At 53.8% G+C, this 17,501-nt stretch overlaps 4 protein-coding genes across 4 annotated transcripts; 2 read left to right on the top strand and 2 right to left on the bottom strand.

Moving 5' to 3' along the window:
* Positions 1-6,344: 6,344 nt before the first annotated feature.
* COCVIDRAFT_24433 (hypothetical protein) lies at positions 6,345-9,097 on the top strand (the record flags this gene model as incomplete). The annotated part of the gene is made up of 2 exons (XM_014703704.1): positions 6,345-7,383; positions 7,437-9,097. The coding sequence occupies 2 exons, from the start codon at positions 6,345-6,347 to the stop codon at positions 9,095-9,097; spliced, it is 2,700 nt and encodes an 899-aa protein (XP_014559190.1).
* A 763-nt stretch (positions 9,098-9,860) lies between these two features.
* COCVIDRAFT_92461 (hypothetical protein) lies at positions 9,861-10,967 on the bottom strand (the record flags this gene model as incomplete). The annotated part of the gene is made up of 3 exons (XM_014703764.1): positions 9,861-10,238; positions 10,303-10,746; positions 10,812-10,967. 3 exons carry the CDS (start codon positions 10,965-10,967, stop codon positions 9,861-9,863), a joined length of 978 nt encoding a protein of 325 aa, XP_014559250.1.
* Positions 10,968-13,766: 2,799 nt separating this feature from the next.
* Positions 13,767-15,145, bottom strand: COCVIDRAFT_92527 (hypothetical protein; the record flags this gene model as incomplete). The annotated part of the gene is made up of 2 exons (XM_014703763.1): positions 13,767-14,203; positions 14,257-15,145. 2 exons carry the CDS (start codon positions 15,143-15,145, stop codon positions 13,767-13,769), a joined length of 1,326 nt encoding a protein of 441 aa, XP_014559249.1.
* A 1,408-nt stretch (positions 15,146-16,553) lies between these two features.
* Positions 16,554-16,742, top strand: COCVIDRAFT_92240 (hypothetical protein; the record flags this gene model as incomplete). Its single annotated transcript, XM_014703762.1, has 1 exon — positions 16,554-16,742. The coding sequence occupies one exon, from the start codon at positions 16,554-16,556 to the stop codon at positions 16,740-16,742; it is 189 nt and encodes a 62-aa protein (XP_014559248.1).
* Between the last annotated feature and the right edge of the window lie 759 nt (positions 16,743-17,501).

Raw genomic sequence — 17,501 nt, 5'->3', positions numbered from 1 at the left:
GTTGAGTGAGTGGATAGCTTCAAATGGTGAGCTGGATTAGAGAGTGGCAGCCTAGAGGGCAACGAGTGTAGAGACTGGTATTAGTTGGTATAGGTGAAGGTCTGTGGTCCGATTTGGTGAGTGCGTAATATATCGGGAACCAGTTGTAGTGGACAGAGCCTGGTCCAATCGTGTTAGTGGTTGATCAAAGCTACTTGACAGGACGCCAAGACCTCGTGCCCGTGACATACCTTTACAGAATTAGTGCTATTATGTTAGTGAGCGAGTGAGGTGTGTGCAAAAACACAAAAAAAGACAGTGGAAGAAGTCGAAGAGGGCGAGTTCCTTGCTAATTGCATCCAGAAGACAGATTGAAATTGAACGGGGTCTCGAAATGGGGCAGAGCACGAGCTAACGAGTCCGCCGGGTTGGGTAAATCGCCAGAAGATGGATTACAATACAAAGTATCCGGAGCGGGATACTAGGTCTAAGCAAGGGTCAGTACAGGTCATGAAAACTTCATAATGGTGAGAACCTACGTTGCAGGTCCTGTTCGGCGCTGGTGGAAGCTTGGTGCGGCTGGTGGCAGACAGTCTAAAGAGGGAGAATGGTCAGTGTTTGTTCATGTGAAGAGGCAAAAGCCTGGACAGGTAGAGAAACAATTTCCGGAAGAGGTTCTGACTGGCGATACAAGAGGCAGTGGTCGATGGTGGGAGAGTATTGGTAGTGGGCGCCTGACTAAGAGCAGAGCGGCTTGGTCGGATACGGAGCAACGGTAGTGCCGGCAAGGTCAGGTGACGGGCGGTGAATGGTGAAGAGCAAACCCATATCGCGCGCTCACCAATCACCCACGGCAATGAGCCACGGAGTACCTCTGGTTTACGGTCGATCTGTAGATGTCGGACGTGGCATCATGACGGACGCAGACATGTCATGCAGTTGTGATTGCAAGGGAGTATCGTGATATTGCCGAGGTGGCCTCTTGGTCGATGGTACAACGGGCAAGAACAATCCGCACGCCTGGAACGCAACCAAACGCCCATACCTGGCCCTTCCAGACACAGTTCCAGCAGAGCCTCACACGTCGACTCCAAACATAACCCCGTCCGCCTCTGGGCTGCCCTTACCAATCTCTCACTCGATCACTTGCCAAGCCACCTCCTTCCAGCTGACTCAACCTCGCTTTGATCCATGAGGGTAGGCGCGTCGAATACGGTACGGGAGAGGATAACATCGGTCGCAGGATCCAAAGACAAATAGGCCGGGGAATGCGGAGCTAGATGGGAGAAGAAGGGATTTGACCTACCGAGATGAGAGCCCAATTGTCACACGCGAGGCTGTTGATACAGAGGGGTCTTGAAGGGGGGGAGGTTGGCGGCTGTATGCGGAGCGAAGGACTAGAGTTACAGCGAGTATCTCTACGTCCAGCGAGAGACGAGGGAGGGAGGGAGTCGGCGGATGAATGGGTAGCGGTGGAGGGCACAGGGAGTCTGGTACTCTTCACGGTCCTATTCGAGGAGAGACGGCGGTCGGGAGTGGGTGACCGAGAGCAGGAGGTGGGGAGTTTTATGGAAAGAGAGGGGCCGAGAGTGTCAGCACCACATCAGATCCAAAGTTTCTCCGTGCTCGACCGTAATGAAAGAGAGGATATGGGAGGGAGGGAGAGGAGAGGGAGAAGAGAGAGCACGATACAGACGGAGGCAGGCTGGAGAAAACGAGTGGGCGAGCAAGGCCCTAGGAGAGATGGACTAGCCGGATGCGGGCGACGGCAGCTTGTACAGCATGGGAACAGGGAACCTCGTACGCCCAGAGCGCACAGCCAACCGATGCATGTTCCGCCGCCGTCGTGCCCCATTGTGGATCAACCATGGCGTTTTCTACGCCTGGGAAGCTTCGTCCAGGAACACGCTCGTTGAACGCGTGCTAGTCGTGTCTGTGTGCTGCGCCAAATGTCACTATTCAATGTCGCGGCTCCCGCTGGCTGTCGCGACACAGGCGGCGCTGTGCGTGGGTGTGAGTGGGTGAGAGTGGGTGTGTAGAGCATGAGCGTGGATGCAAGGAGGGTGCGTGCTGACTATTTGCTTGTTCCCCAACGCACCATGGCCGCCCAAGCCAGCAGCAGAGGCAGAGGCAGAGGCAGAAGCAGCCAAGTATTATCATCTACAGCAGGCACGCAAAGTATGGGATGGATGGATTTGGATAGATGGATGGGATGGGATAAACGGGCAGGGCGGACGGGCTTGGGCTGAGCTGAGCAGTGGCTGCACCGTGAGCATGTCGTCTGCTCGAATCAGCGCCGTGGGCCAGGTCCGGTGAGGCCACTCATGCAGAGCTATACAAGGTTGCAGCATGGCCTGCGAGGGCTGTCCAATGTCTCTCCCCCGCCCGCGCAGCGCACAGGAAACAAGATGCTCTGGACACGGCCAAGAGGCGAGCATAGGCCTAACCTAGCACTCACTCGCTGCGGTTTGCATTTACGCACCGTCGTGGTTCCCCTGACACACTATGCGCTGCTGAGGCTAGGCCTCGGCCAAGCGGGGGGCCCTTTGATGGCATATCGTCATCATTTGCCCAGCGGATGGGCTAACTGCTCCTCCTTTTACCACTCGGCCGCACTAGCTCCAGCAAAAGCAGCTTGCCGGCACGTTGCATCCTTGTCACGCGTCGTATCTTGCCAGCTGCGAATCTCCTCGACTGCCGCTTTGGCTATGCTCCCTCCCCTTTGCAAACCCCCACAAGGAAAACACACCGACGCCCCTAGAGGCTGCGGATGACTCGACAAGCACCCCCTCACGCAGCCGTCGCGGCAGCTGGTGCAACACTGGCCTGGCTGGCTGGCTGGCTGGCTGGCCCTGCCCGCGCTGCCGGCCGTTGAAACCATTGTTTGGCCTGTGGCAGCAAATAGCATTTGGTGTTTCGCCCGCCCGAGGCTGCCCAGCTCGGCTGCCATCGTTGGCTGTTAGCGGGCGCACGCCGGGGTCCACGCGTTTGGCTCAATCTACTAGCAACGCGTGTCTGAACCTAACAGAGGGCGTGAAATTGCCAATTCTGCTACTGCCTGCACCTTACTGACTGCCTGCGCCCGAGCCAGCCTCAAAGGGTTCCACCCCAACGCCCTTGACCCTCCCGCTTTAGCCGTCCCCTTGCTCAACATCATACACCATCACCGCGGACGGAATCCATTCACTGACCTGACCTGACATACTTAACAACCTGCCTTATTATACGGACCGCCATTACACACAAAGACCACAAGGCGCCGCATGCAGCCCCTCCCCATCCCCTCGCCTCCTAGCCTTGTCAGGCTGGGCGCCTGGCTAACTAAGTAACCAACCAAGTAGCATTCTGCCCTCGACTTACTTCCCTACTTACTCACCATCTCCAACAAGCAAGGACTCAAATGTCGATGCCCTAAATGCGGAAGGTAAATACTTGCATATCATAGTCTCGCGACTAACACAACATGCGGGCCACGGCTCCTCACATTAGGCGAAGTGCAAGCTCTGCTCGGCTGCATCACAAAGTGTCAAATGGCGTCGAGTTCCTGCAGGCTTACTAGCACCACTCGGCCCTACAACCCACCACACTAGCACCTCCTCCACATCTGCCTTGGATGACCTGCACATCTTCATACCGCCGTCATCCACGATTGCGTACTTCTACCCGTCATGCTTACTACATTCCAAGCCCTCTGTCTGCAATGATGCCCCATGACTACCACCACTGCTACTGCATCATACACACGTATCTGCTCCTCTGCTCCATACATACTATTCAATTCCCTGTACATACAATAATCATTTCCCCGACTCCATCAGCTGGTCCGGCTTCGGATATTGAACCGCGGCTGGGCACATCATCGCACAATCAAGCATCTTAGCATTAGCGCCATCTTGCCATTTCGCCTTCATCATCTGAGAAAAGAAAATAGCACGTGTGCGTCGACGCGATTTACTCCGCATTCACGCCCCTAACACGTCTTGTCCCCATCGCCTTGCTGCAGCTAGTAGCCAGCCGACATGCGGAACCGTAGCACCGCCAGCCACTGCTGCACCTAAGCACGCCCGAGACGCAAACATTATGTCACAAGTCGCGAACTGAACGCGTCTTAAAGTACTTGACTGTGCGCACGCGACTTGAAGGATCCAGTCTATTTTTTTTTTCCATCTTACTCCGTGCCCTTTCTCAGCGCTGCCTCGGTCGGACAATCTTTACTTACGGCACGGTACTTGCCTCAAGTGGGCCGATCTTCACTCCCAGCATCACCACCACCTGCAAATTTCTTCTGCCTTTGTCTCCAAGAAGCGGATCTTTTTTTTTCTCGCTGGTGGTGTCGGGGTGAAAAAAAAACGGGCTCGCCATTCTCCCCAGCAACGAGGGACCGACGTCTGCAGTTCTGCCGCCGAGCTGCAGATGATTCGTCATGAAAGCCTCCCGGGCCTTCAGCTTCATCGCTTAAAGAGCGTTACCTGGACACCGCATGCACTTGTCAGAACATCTGTGCATATTGGCACGACCGAGCAAACTTTTCCATTGTCCCTGGAAACGCCCAGTAGATAGCATGCTGCATGTTTCAATAAGCACTACCCGCTCTTCCGTAGCAACAAGCGTGAATAGCAACGCCTATCTGTTGCAATCGGCATATTCCCACTGGATCACCGTCTCGTGTCCCACGGATAATGAGGCCGGCTGCAATACTTGCTTACCACTAAAATACCCCGCCCATCGGCCAGTGCTTCCCGTCTGGATGCACGTTTCCAAGGTTCGTCCTTTTTTTTTTTTTGTTCCATCCCATCATCACCACCATTATCATAGCGGATGCTTTCAACCGTGTCTTGGGTGTGGCAAAACCCCTCAGACGTTCGTGTCGGGTGCGTGCCATTTACGCGCAGAATCACACTTCACAGACCACCCACCACCAAGCATCTTGAAACATGTCGGGATGACAAGACCGTAACCAGCATGGGACACGCTCATCCCACCTCAACTGGACGCCAAGCCCCGTCCACATGCGACTGATCGTGCGCAAATTGATCTCCGCTCACATCGACCCCTGGGAATTCTAATATTAATATCATTTTGTGGTTGCGCCATCACAAATTGTACGAAATCTCGGGCCTGCCCAGCCTTGACTAGTCCTAGTTTCAGACAATTGCCAGACATGCTTTGTGATGTTGTATCCATATCAAAGTCCTTCTTCGCCTGCACAATCATCTAGGTTTTCGCCTCTTTTTTTTCTTGCGTCAAGCCACTAACGCGTGCATGGCAACACCTTATTATTCATGACGTACGCGGGCGTTGATGCATTGAGTTTGGTCCGCTTGTGGGCCGCTGAAGCCAGTTTGACTCGCGTAACCTTGTCAGGAGAGGCCAACATGTGACTTCTTACAGGTTTGTGGCGAGGCCTTTTCTGCAACGCCGGAACTTTCTTTATTCAGAATTGTCATCGCTTCCGCAAACAAAGCGCGCCTGCACCGTTTTTTTCTGAGAATAGACCGACCGAGACCATCCCGTCCTTACACACGACTAATTCGCCCAACTTGTTATTCCCAAGGCTGAATTGCCACAAAGCATTTCGTAGTGTACACCAAATCTATTGGCTCAATTGAAAATCACAGATGTTGCAAATCACTCGTAGCACACATATAGGGCATCACCTCTACATAGTCAACAATCACCGAAACCAGCCATTTCTCTCCATAACCACCTGTACACCCAACAGAGTATGTTCTCTTATCGTCCTGAGTGATTGATACTAGTTGTGATGGGATAGTGCTATAGGGAGGCATGCAGGACTGAGTCGAGTTGCAGCTGCCCTGCCTCGAGTCGAGACCGTCGCAGGTTATCACTCCAAGATGTATACGGCACACCCAAAGCCCCCTCATGTATAGACGCAGGAATAGCCATCAGGTGAACATTTTACGATGCCCGTAGGATCAGGTAGATGATTCTAGTCGTCGAAGGAGGCGGTTGGAAGCGTGAGACATGCCGACGCAGTGTACGAGGTGTAGGCGACCTATTTGGGGCGTTTGAATTCCTATTTGTCAATGAGATACATATACGAGATCGTTTTCACTTCTCCTGATGCATTATTGCTTTGTACGAACCATCTGAGTTGATGATACTCTGAGGCGGCTGCGGAGATGATGCGGAGGTAGTCAGTATCTCGGAGAAACATTCGCCGAGCTCCGACTGGACCCACCGAAAAGTCAAAGTCGGCTTTTGCCAAGAGTTCAAGAGAACTTCGCGAACCAGCTCCTTCAGTACCATGAGTGTAGTATCTTGATGCTAGCGCTCGGTTTGTAGACCCGCGCGCAGCTTTGGATCAATCAGAGGCTCATCAATCCCCCCTCTTAAAATCAACCATGGATATCCACCGATCACGTTTCGTACCCTTCCCGCCATCTGCGATCAACGCGCTTGCCTTTTCGCATCCAGAAGCCGAACACGGACAGCAAGATCCAGAGTCGCTGAGACTTGCTATCGGGCGCGCGAACGGAAATATCGAAATCTGGGACCCAGCAAAGGGATCATGGCTCCAAGAGAAGGTCTTCTATGGCGGTAAAGATCGGAGCGTCGAAGGGCTGGCCTGGACTCAAGAGCCGGATGAGCGCGATGCACAAGGCAAGGTAGTCCCAGGTCGCTTGCGCCTCTTCAGCATTGGATACTCGAGCACAGTTACCGAGTGGGATCTTACCACTGGTCTGCCCGCCCGTCATTCGGACGGAAACCATAGCGAGGTCTGGTGCTTTGCGGTCCAACCTAGGCAAAAGAATGTGGCAAAGGGAGCCGTGAAAGAGGAGGGCAATGCGCGCCAGAGGCTTGTTGCGGGCTGCGCTGACGGCACAATTGTTCTTCTGTCTACCGAAAACAACGACCTTACCTTTGAGCGCTTCGTTTCGCGCGCTACGAACAAAAAGGCGCGCGCCTTGAGCATCGCATACAAGGATCAGCACACGGTCCTCGCCGGCTTCGCAGACAGCATGATCCGAGTATTCGATACGAGAAACGGAAATGTAATCAGGAATATCTCCCTGGGCAGCGGGCCTCACGGTGGCCCCAAGGAGATCTTGGTATGGAAGGTCAAATGCCTTCCGAACGGCGACTTTGTGTCTGGAGACTCTACCGGAGATATTAGAACCTACAGCGGCAAGAACTACAGTCAGACACAACGGATATCCGGACATGAAGCCGATGTCCTCGATCTGGCTGTGACCCGCGATGGATCTGGCATTTTCAGTGCAGGCATGGACCGACGCACCTGCTTCTACACAAGCAAGAAGGGACAATCCCAGGGACAGAGCGGAAAATGGCGAAAGGTGTCCCACCAGAAGTATCACGAGCACGATGTCAAAGCCATGACAACATACGAAGGCAACAAACTCAGCGTTGTCGTCACCGGAGGTAGAGCAATCCTATTACGTTCAGTAGTAATCGACTAACATATACACGTCTAGGTATTGATACACAGCCCATTGTTGTGCCCATTCGTACTTTCGGAAAGGAGCTCAGTCGTGGTCTCCCAGCTTTACCTCCTGCTCCTCCTATGACAAGTGCTCCAGATGCAAGGTTGCTGGTCAGCTGGTGGAATACTGAAGTTCGTATCTGGCGTGTGAAACCACAGGAGGATGGTACAGAAAAGCCCAAGGTGGTGGCACGACTCGCCCTCCAGGGTGAAGAAAACATCATTTCGGTTTCCATTTCTCGCGACGGTGGGCTACTTGCTGTTTCTACAGCCAGCACGGTCAAGTTGTTTCAGCTGTTACATCAACAGGCTGGAGCTGGTGCTGGACTGCGTGTGCGAAAGTTGGAAATGCCTTCGATCCCGGGTGCGAAGTCGCTGAGAATGTCTGCAACTGGTAAATGGCTCGCTGCTGTCTTGGCCACTGATGAAATCCGGTTGGTCAGGATTGTGAGGACAGATGACCCATCAGACACACCCCGTGCATTGGAGAAGGTGCAAGCCTTACATCGCTTGGATCGTGATACCATTGCAAGGAATTCTCTCAGTGGTCCTTCTGGAATCTACGAGCGATCCATTGCACATGCAGATTTCTCAAGGGATGGCAACGTGTTCGCTGTTGTTGATCTTGCTGGATATGTGGATACTTGGGTCGTCCAAGGACACGAGGATTCGACTGCCCCAGAGATTGATATCGACGACTCAACCCCCATGGTAGACAATGATGGTTCGGATGATGAAGAGGAAGAGCCGAGTGAACAGATCATATACCTTGGACAGCACTGGATACGAAATCCTTCAGGTCATCTGCTCCCTCGATTAGACTCGACACCTGTGCTGCTCTCCTTCCAGCCCAACCTAGAATCCTCCGATCGACCAGAACCAAACGGTAACCCCGCTGTCCATGCTACCAGGAACAACCCGCACCCCAAATCCCACGAGCTTCCTACTACAGAGTACAAACTGCTACTCGTATCGGCAGAGCACCAACTCTACCTCTTCGACGTAATGTCCGGCCGCCTCTCCGACTGGTCCCGCCGAAACCCGCCCTCCAGCTACCCCCGCGAATACAAACAAATCGACCTCCCCGCCAAAGGCTGCATCTGGGACTCTTCCGCCTCCCAACAACGGATATGGCTCTACGGCGAAAAATGGCTCTTCATGTTCGACTTATCCAAAGATTTCGCCCCCTCCGACACCAGCGAGTCCAACGGCAAAAAACGCAAGCGCGAAACCCTCAAGCACACCTCGTCTGGCGCGGGTGACGTTATACCCAGGAAAGAAGCTCCAGTCAGTAAAATGCGCAAGTTCCACAGCGACGAGGCGGACAAGACCGGTCGTGGGAAATGGGTCGATGTCAACGCTGTGCCTCGCACCACCGACGACGACGAAGACATAGTCGACGAAGAAGAAGGCGAAGACGAAGACGAAGATGCCGAACCCACAAAGACTGAAGCAGAAGACACGGTAAATGGTACCGCACTCGCCAAGCGCACCGAGGCATGGTGGCACACATTCAAGTACAGACCCATTCTCGGTATCGTACCTATTGCCGCTGATAGCGACGATGGCTCAGCGCCAGAAGTCGTGCTCGTGGAGCGCCCGAGCTGGGATTTGGATCTTCCGCCTAGGTTTGTCGGGACCCATGAGCAGTAAAATCTGGGATCGAGTTAGGAGTGGATGAAGAGGGAAAGGGCGGGTTAATGTGCCCATGAGTGGAGAAGTAGTAGTAAGGGAAAAAAAAAGNGGGGGGGGGGGGGGGGGGGGGGAAGAGATGTTGCATAGGGAGTTTTTTTTTGGCTGGTACTACGCTACGGTACCTTTCAAGTTATGTACATTGGTGATTTGTAGAAATGTTTTCATCTGAAGATAGAAGAAAGAGTGATGCTCGTAAAGAAAACGAATTTCTTCATGAATTTGATATTTGCCAATGAATGAGATAATAGCCTTGAATTGAACAAGTGGAAAGCATCATACTCTTGCACAAAAGCTAGAAAAAGAGAGAGAGAGAGAGAGAGAGATCTAAGCAACACGATGACATCAAAAGGTCAGACATGGATGAGTGTATTTGATCTTGATATCTTTGTTTTATATTGATTTGTTCGCCAGAGCGACTGATACTGCGATGCCCCTTTCCACCAAGATGGTATGTTATGCTATACCGGAAGAAAAACCTTCAAAAGAATCTGCAACAGAAAAAAAAACGCCGTTTTCCAGGTCATGTCGGGGGTATATACCTCACGAGAAACGGAATGAGCAAAAAGAAAAACCAACAACAGTAAGAAACCCCACTCGCAAATGGTCATACAGGTCGTTATAGAACCACAAGGCCCCACATCTATCCAAAAACTCATGGAGAGAGAGGATGGCAACTCCAACAGCAAACGCCTACTAGATTGATTCAAGCCATGTTGGTCAATTAGACATTGGACCTGAAGGGCTCGTAAGCGGTACCGCCCATCTGGGGAGTCTGCTTCTGGCTGCTAGGCCATTTCTGCATCTGGTGACCCTGTTGGCCGCCAAAAGCGGGGCTGGCAACACGCTCGTAAGTGTAAGGGGTCTTCTCGACAGTCATCTTCTTGCTATCGCTCTTTCCGCTGCAGCAGCAGGTGCTGATGAGCCAGAAGAAGCCAGAGGCAATGGAGAAAGCGACACCGAGCCACAAGGTAGAGATCATGCGGGAGCCCATGTTGACGTCAATATTGTAGGGGTCAAGAGCGGTCCTGAAGACACCAGTCAGGGTGCCGTAGGTTGCAGATGCAGTAATTGCGGCGGCAACAGCGAAGATGGTTTGGGCCTGGAGCAGATGGGTTAGCAAGGCTGGCTTGTGGCAAGTACAATGATCTGAAGAGAGAACTTACGGTAGAGATGACGGTAGTGACGAGGCTGCCCCACCTGGAGAAGATGGCAAAGAAGCCAACGAGGAATTCCATGGGGGTCAAGACAATGACAATGACAAAGGCCCAGTTCATCCAGCCAGCAACTTTCTTGTAGACATTCATTCCGTCATCGTACTTGTCGCCCAGAGCCTCCTGCAGAGCAGTACCGTTCATGCCCCAGACCTTGAGAGGGTCAAAGTGGAACTTGAACTTGCGAGCAGAGCAGTATGTAATCTTTTCCTCGCCAGTCTCCTTGTTGGTTTCTCCCTCGCAGTATGAGAAGAGGCCGACCTGGTAAAAGTCCTTGAGCTCCTTGGAGTCGGCCTTGCCACGGAGAGCGTCGAGGAAATCGTTGTTGGGGGTGAGACCTTCAGGAAGTTTGTCGAGAATGGTTTGTGAGTCGAGCGTCATATTTGACGTATCAGCCTGTTGGCGGGGTCAGAATGCGTGCTTTGACAAGAGGGAGACTGCGGGGTATAGAAAGAACATACCTTCATGAAGTAGAGCTCGCGGCCAAGGGCTGTAGCTGGTGCGTTGTTGCCCTTCCATGGCGTTTGGCCGAGCATGACAATGACAAAGCATACTAAAGATGCGAGAGTGAGAGCCAGAGGCGTGATGATACACGCAAAACGGCCGGCTTTACCCATGTTTTGTGGTGGTGGTGGGTGGAAAAAGAAAAAGTGGGCTTGCTGTAGATGTGGGTTGAGGGTTATTGTTGTAGTAGTTGTAGTAGTAGTAGAATTGCGGGATACCAAGCAAGGGCTGGCTGATGTCACACAGCGGGCGCACGGGCTATCGACCGGGTAACGACTGTGGCTACGGGTGTTACAGGTGCAGGTGGAAAGGGTGAAGGGCAGATGAGTGAATGCAGACGAGGTGGATGTCGAGAGTATGCAGGTGTGTAGCGAGTGGGATGAAGCAAAATGGGCGCTGGACTACTAGCCTTTTGAACCAGCAGTCGCAGGCAAAAGACCAAGGCCGCAGCTGAAATGCGCAGGGCGGAGGAGGGCAGCCGAGGGGGGCTGAGGGTGAGTGGGCAGGCAGCTTGGTGGGGGGCGTGCCAGCTGTTGGCCTGTGTAGTCGAACGGCGTCCAAGTGGCGGGGCCCTGGGAACGGGCGGTGGTTTGCTTAGTCCTTCACCAGCCTCACTGAGCTTGCGACAGCTGTGGGTTCATCCACCGCTGACATAGGCACTGCAGCTGTCGACGCGCGGGAAATGTTGTCTAACAAACGCTCTGTGCAGTGAGAAGACGACGACGACGACGACGACGAACCACTCTCTATACGCTTGCTGATCCTGTCCACGCATACACATGCTTAACTCATCGCGGCTCTTGGCCCCATAACGCATTGTGGCTGGGCTCACCCGACGGCTGTAGAAAACACTCTATCGTCAGCGCATGAGTAGAAAATGCACACCTATGCACTCAAGTGATACCAAGATACCAAGTGGTCCACGCCTAAAACCCCCGTCATGACTAACGAGGGCCAAGTCCTCAAACACAGTTTCAGACCCTCTACTGTACCCTCTCTCTCCACTCTCCACTCTCCACTCTCCAACTCCCAAGGCCGCCACACCTCCCTCGGTCCTACCCTCACCCGCGCTACGCACCCATACATGCAACACCGCCTCGAGCCCTCTCTCTCTCTCTCTGCCAAGCACTCTTCCCACACTTCGGCGCTTCTTCGCGAACTACTCTGCCTTTCCTCTTGATTGACCTCCACGCGGCCACACACTCGTCCTTTTCTCTGCCAATCTCCCCTGCTAGTTGCCCAAAAGCCAAGTCTCCAGCAAAAAAAAAAAGACGCACAGCCATGGCAGAGCCTCCCCCATCCTTCCCTCCGTCACCGCCACATTCCTACACACACACACACACACACACATACACACACGGACGCTGACATCTAACCGCGCCCCCCCCTCCCCAATCCCCCCCTCAAAATCTCACACAGAACTAGGCCTGATTGGGTATATGTCGTGCCCTCATACCTATTTTTAGACAAGAGCCATGTAAGCCTGTCTGTCTGTCCACCCTTCTTTTTTTCTTCCCTTTCCCTTCTTCCAGCTTTGCCCCCTCTTCACCTGCCGCTCTTCAGCCGTCCGTCCCCCTCTGTGACTGGATCCGAAGCTGGAGAAGAAAAAAAAAAGAACGGCCGCTGATCTCACATGACTCGCATCCTTTCGCTGTCGTGCATGAGGGTCCCCCCATCCCGTCCCATCACCGCCCACACTTTAACTATAAGGTATAGTTAATAATTCCGTATTATTATGACCCTTTTCGCTCGTCGCTCGTGAAACATCTAGTTATGCTTTTCCTTGTAGTAGTAGTACACCTTCTCTATTTTTCTTTTTCTTCTTTGTTCCCCTGGCCCAATAGCCATCAATATCTCATGTAGTGTCAGAGTAGATAGACACTATTTGCTGCCATTTTGTCATCGTGTGCCCCTAGGCCTGACCGCCTGCGTGCCACCACCCCCAACGCGCGTCCCTTGCAAATCTTTCACTCACACCTCGACATAGACACGTCGTCGAGATAATCACGGGCATGTGCTTCGCAGCTATTGCAGATACATGACCAATCTTGGTCCTTGATTTCCTATCTGGCCTGCTGCCCACTAATCCTGCAGTCTGCCCTGCGTATGGGGCGCTACGGACGCGCGTCAACCCCTCCTCCTGCTCACCACCCTACTGCTGCTGCGGATCCCCACACCTCCCGTCTGTACAACTCATCCATCTCACCTGCCTGCTAGCATCCAGTCCAAAATGCCCGCAAACGTGAATCCCATACATCATGCGTACAAAGCCCAGAAATGCTCGTGACATACGAAATAAAACATAAGAAATCCGGTCGCAATTCGTGAAAAAAATCCTGATGCCAAGTGGTATAAACAGTGTCGCAAGCAAAAGCCCCTTGCGCACACACAAACAAGTAGAAGTGAAGAATGCAACATTGCAATGCGCAAAGGAAAAAAAAGACGCCTTGGTCGCTAATACAACGCGACACAAGAGAGTGAGAGAGGCAAAGAGAGATGACAGCGAAGGAGAAGAAGAAGAATGATGATGATGGAGAAGAATAGAAGAAAAAACGACTAGGAAAACCTCAGTCGAGGTCCGGGTCAAGACATTAGAGTTTACCGCTTATGTCTCTCCTGTAAACTTGCTCCTGAACGCCAGCGCAAATGAATCCAAATCGACATGAATCCCAGATTCTATATTTTACACGCCGGAGCTTCTTCCGCATAGCGAATGTCGCGGGTATCATTTCGGAAGAGAACCGGCTTACATCGCACCGTCTGCATGCCTGCTCATGAAAAGGGCACCAAGCGAATCTCACCTGGTACCAATGCCCTGGCTCTGGCTAGTCATGTAGACAACAGTGCGACGAACAAGTTACCGGCTATGGTAGTGAGTGTGGTGTGCGTGCTTTGGGCTTCTACCCACAGTCTCATCGTGGGTGTTGGTTTCGGGGGTCTTGCTGGTTTTGCTGTTGACCACCCTCGCCGCGGGCTCGTATCCATGCCGAGTTGCCGCTCATACGACCTTCTAGTGCCTTTTGAGCATCGGCATCTAGTCGGCGTGTTACTTGGCCGTTGATGATATCTTCGGGTCGTAGTTTGCACACGGCCTGTGCAATGGATGAGATGACACCGGCACGGAGCTCCTTGGCTTCGCGGATGTCTTCGCCCTGCAGGCGGAACTTGTCCTGCTTGGACATGTTGGCTCGTCGTGTTGCTCGGATCTCATCCATGATGTAGAGGAGAACTGCCTCTGGTGCGCGGTTGCGCTCGGCAGCATGCTTAGCGTCACGGACATATCGGCGGGTGACGTCCATGGCACCATCGGCCGAAAAGGCAATGCAGTAAGAGAGCTTCTTGCCCCAGCCTGGAAACAATGTTAGTTGGTGTGTCGTGTATGCATCTTGGAAAGAGACTGACCATCAGTGTATAGCCGGGGCTTATCCCATGCCTCTTCGCAGGCATCTACGTGGACCCATCGCTTGCGGTGCACAGAGTAGACTTCGGTCCAGACGTGGTCTTCGGCATTCCAGACCCAGCGTACTCTTGAGCCAACGGCGCGGCAGAGCATGCTGAAGCAGTTTGCCCATTCACCACATCGGCCTCTTCGGGTTTGGAGCAAGACAAAGGCGTCATTGTATCGGGGGAAACGCTCGTAGTTTCTGCAGTTGTCGTTGGAGCATCGGTAGGCCTCAACCTGGCTGGCGCCGCGGGCCTGTTCGTCGGGAAGTGGTGGTGTAATGCCCATGGCAACGGTGGGTGAGTAGCATCGCGAGCAGGGAGGGTTGTTGACCCATGAGAAGAAGGAACGCTTGAACCATCGCAGCAGTGCGCGGACGACGCAGTCTTGGTAGCCCCATGCTGCCTTCTTGCCAGCACCCATGCTCTCGGCCTCGGCCTGCAGGATCTGGCTTTCCTCTTCAGCCTCGTTGTAGATTTGCTCAAGCGGGATGACGCGAAGGGCCTCGTCGAGTAGTCCGGGGTTTTCCCATCGCACGGGCATGTTGGAGAGCGAGTGGAGCATGTTCTTGAAGCGGAGGGAGCGAGCATCACGTGGGGGTTCTGGGACGAGGGGGATGTTCTTGATAGACGAGTAGGCCGGTGGGGCTGCTTGCGAGGGCGGCGGCTGGGGGGATCCAAAGTCGCGGGGCGCTGGTGATGAGGAGCGGGATTGAGATGAGCGAGATGTGAGGTCGTTGATTCGCTTTGTGCTGAGGACGTGGCGGAACTGCTCAGTCAGTTCGGCGGCCAGCCTGTCCGTGTCCATGGCGTTGGTGGCAGCGCGAGGAGCGCGGGTGTTGTGATCCATTGTCGACGGGCGCGAGGAACAGTCGCAACGGCGGGGGTTGTTGTGATGATGGGGGTGGTGGAGTGTCGAGGGGAGGGTGGATGGCGTCGGGGGGGAGGAGCTGTGTATAGCGTGGTGGACAGGCGCTGCAGGTTTGGCAGTGGATGCACAGCCCGATGATGCGGCGGCGCAGCAACGCGGACAGCCACTTGCAGATGTTGTATTCTGGGAAAAGGCTGCCGCTGCTGCTGTCGACGGGCGCGAAGACGGCGATGGCTCTTCTGTGGAAGTGCAGGCAGCGGAGCAGCGCAGAAAGACACAGAGGCGGCGTCGGTAGAGTCGTGGTGTCGCTGCAGCGGACGCAGGTGGACGAGGGTAATTGATTGAGGGATGGGGCAAGACGACGACGACTCGCGCTTACCGCATGCGGGCGGGTTGACGCGGCCCTGTCGCGGCTTCCTCATGTCTAGAACCCACAACACCGACCAGCCGTGACCGTCACCTGCAACCACGCGCAGGCAGAAGAAGCGCCAGGCCGCGCCTCATCTGCCCGGCCCTTATTCATCCACTCACCCACGCACCCACTATCCATCCATCTAGTGTACGTCTCCTCCATCATCCATCCACCCCATACACACACACGTATACAATGCATACGCATCATCCGTCCTGCCTGTCCTGCCCTGCGCCATCCGACGCCCACCGTCCACTGTCCTGGGCAACCGGGTACGCAGCGCCGCGCAGGGGGCGGTCCACGCCTCGCTAAGCGTGGCAGATTCGCACTACAGCTTGCGCAATCTTTGGTGAACCACTTTGGCTGCGTCGCAAGCACCACGGCCCTTCTCTCGTCACTTGTTTCGACCCCGTCGCCAAGCTGCCTCTGCACCAGAGACGCGCCACACAAGCTTTGCTGGCCAATATTGGATGTCGCCGCTTTCGTCCCACACCCCGTGACCCAGCAACGCCTTCATCGCTGCTCCTTCACACACATTACGTGATGGCCGCCCCCATCAGATATCCACTCCTTGATCCGCTTGCCGCAAGCCCTGCACCACTCTCCACTCAGCCTCAACTTTCCCATGGTCACGCTTTTGTTCCCGCTCACCCTTTCTCATTGCCTGTCCCCTCGCAAAAAGTACTTACTGGGTACTTAATCTCCCCTGCCCTTCTAGAGTGTTTTCCCTGTTCACGCTATTACCGTCGCGGCACGCCTGAGTGGTCGAGACGTTCCTCTGTCGCTAGCCACGCGTCCGTCTGCCCGAAACTCCACCGCCGTTGAACATCAGCCTATGCAAAAGAATTCGCCGGTCTACCGCAAAAACGCCATGACCTTGTCGATGCACATTGTCCATTCCATCGTCCAGTTTTTGCACTTTCGCATCTTTTTTGCTCGCCTTTAGCGACGCTTCTTGCATCATCTACTAAACGCATGCGCAATGCTAAACCCATCGGTGGCGCAAATTCTTGGGATCGACTGCAGGTCATAACCCGATTACGACGTGCGCGCCTAAAGCCTTTACAGGCCTCGTCATTGTGTTCCAAACACGAATCCCTATCTTCTGTTCCCAACGGGATCCGCACGCCCACCAACGCTGCTCTCCCTCATCTGCAAGGCTAAGCACGCATGTATGACTCGCACATCAACAGTTTACAATTTAGTAGGTCTACGTGAACATCCCTCGTCCGTCTACCCAACAACACACTGGATATGGACACTTACCTCCGTTAATTTCCTCGGGCCTCCAGTTATTACGGCTCGTATCAATCCTCTTGCGGAGCGGACATGATCATCCTTTTACCGTACCCAGAATTCCTGTACAGCTGTCAATGGGTCCCGCTTCACTATCGCCGCCCTTCACCGCACATTTTCTGTTCATCTTTACCGTCACCACGCACACAAAAAGAAAAAATCTTCATTTGTCTCCGGTCCATCCCGCACATGCGTGTGTGCCACACATGGTCCTTCTTGTCTTACGTTTGCTTGCCCACATATAATATGTCTAACCATCAGCACAACCGCTTGACATTGTAGCGTATAGCGGTCAGCTCCCACTCCATCAGCATCGCTCGGGACGATGCAAGCGAACATCTCGATAAATCTCTTTCCATCACCCGATCAACCCATCCCGGCTGCAATTCGTACTGTGCTCAAAAAGTCACGTAGCACGACCGGGGAATGCTGACGTAGACCTGGCTCACTCACGGACCCCATCAGCCACGATCCCGGCGCAGTACCGACCAAAGTACCTACGTACCACTAATAGCCTCTGACAGGGTAGTACGTATGTAAGTAAGTGTATACGCAGGCTCTCAGCGAGACCTGCCTTACGTGCATAAGAAGCCTGCCATGAGCCAAGCATTTGCTTGATGAACGATG

This window comes from Bipolaris victoriae (assembly GCF_000527765.1).
Source record: "Bipolaris victoriae FI3 unplaced genomic scaffold scaffold_20, whole genome shotgun sequence".
Classification (NCBI taxonomy): domain Eukaryota; kingdom Fungi; phylum Ascomycota; class Dothideomycetes; order Pleosporales; family Pleosporaceae; genus Bipolaris; species Bipolaris victoriae.
The sequence above is the reverse complement of the archived record's forward strand: the minus strand, read 5'-3'. Positions and strand labels throughout refer to the sequence as shown.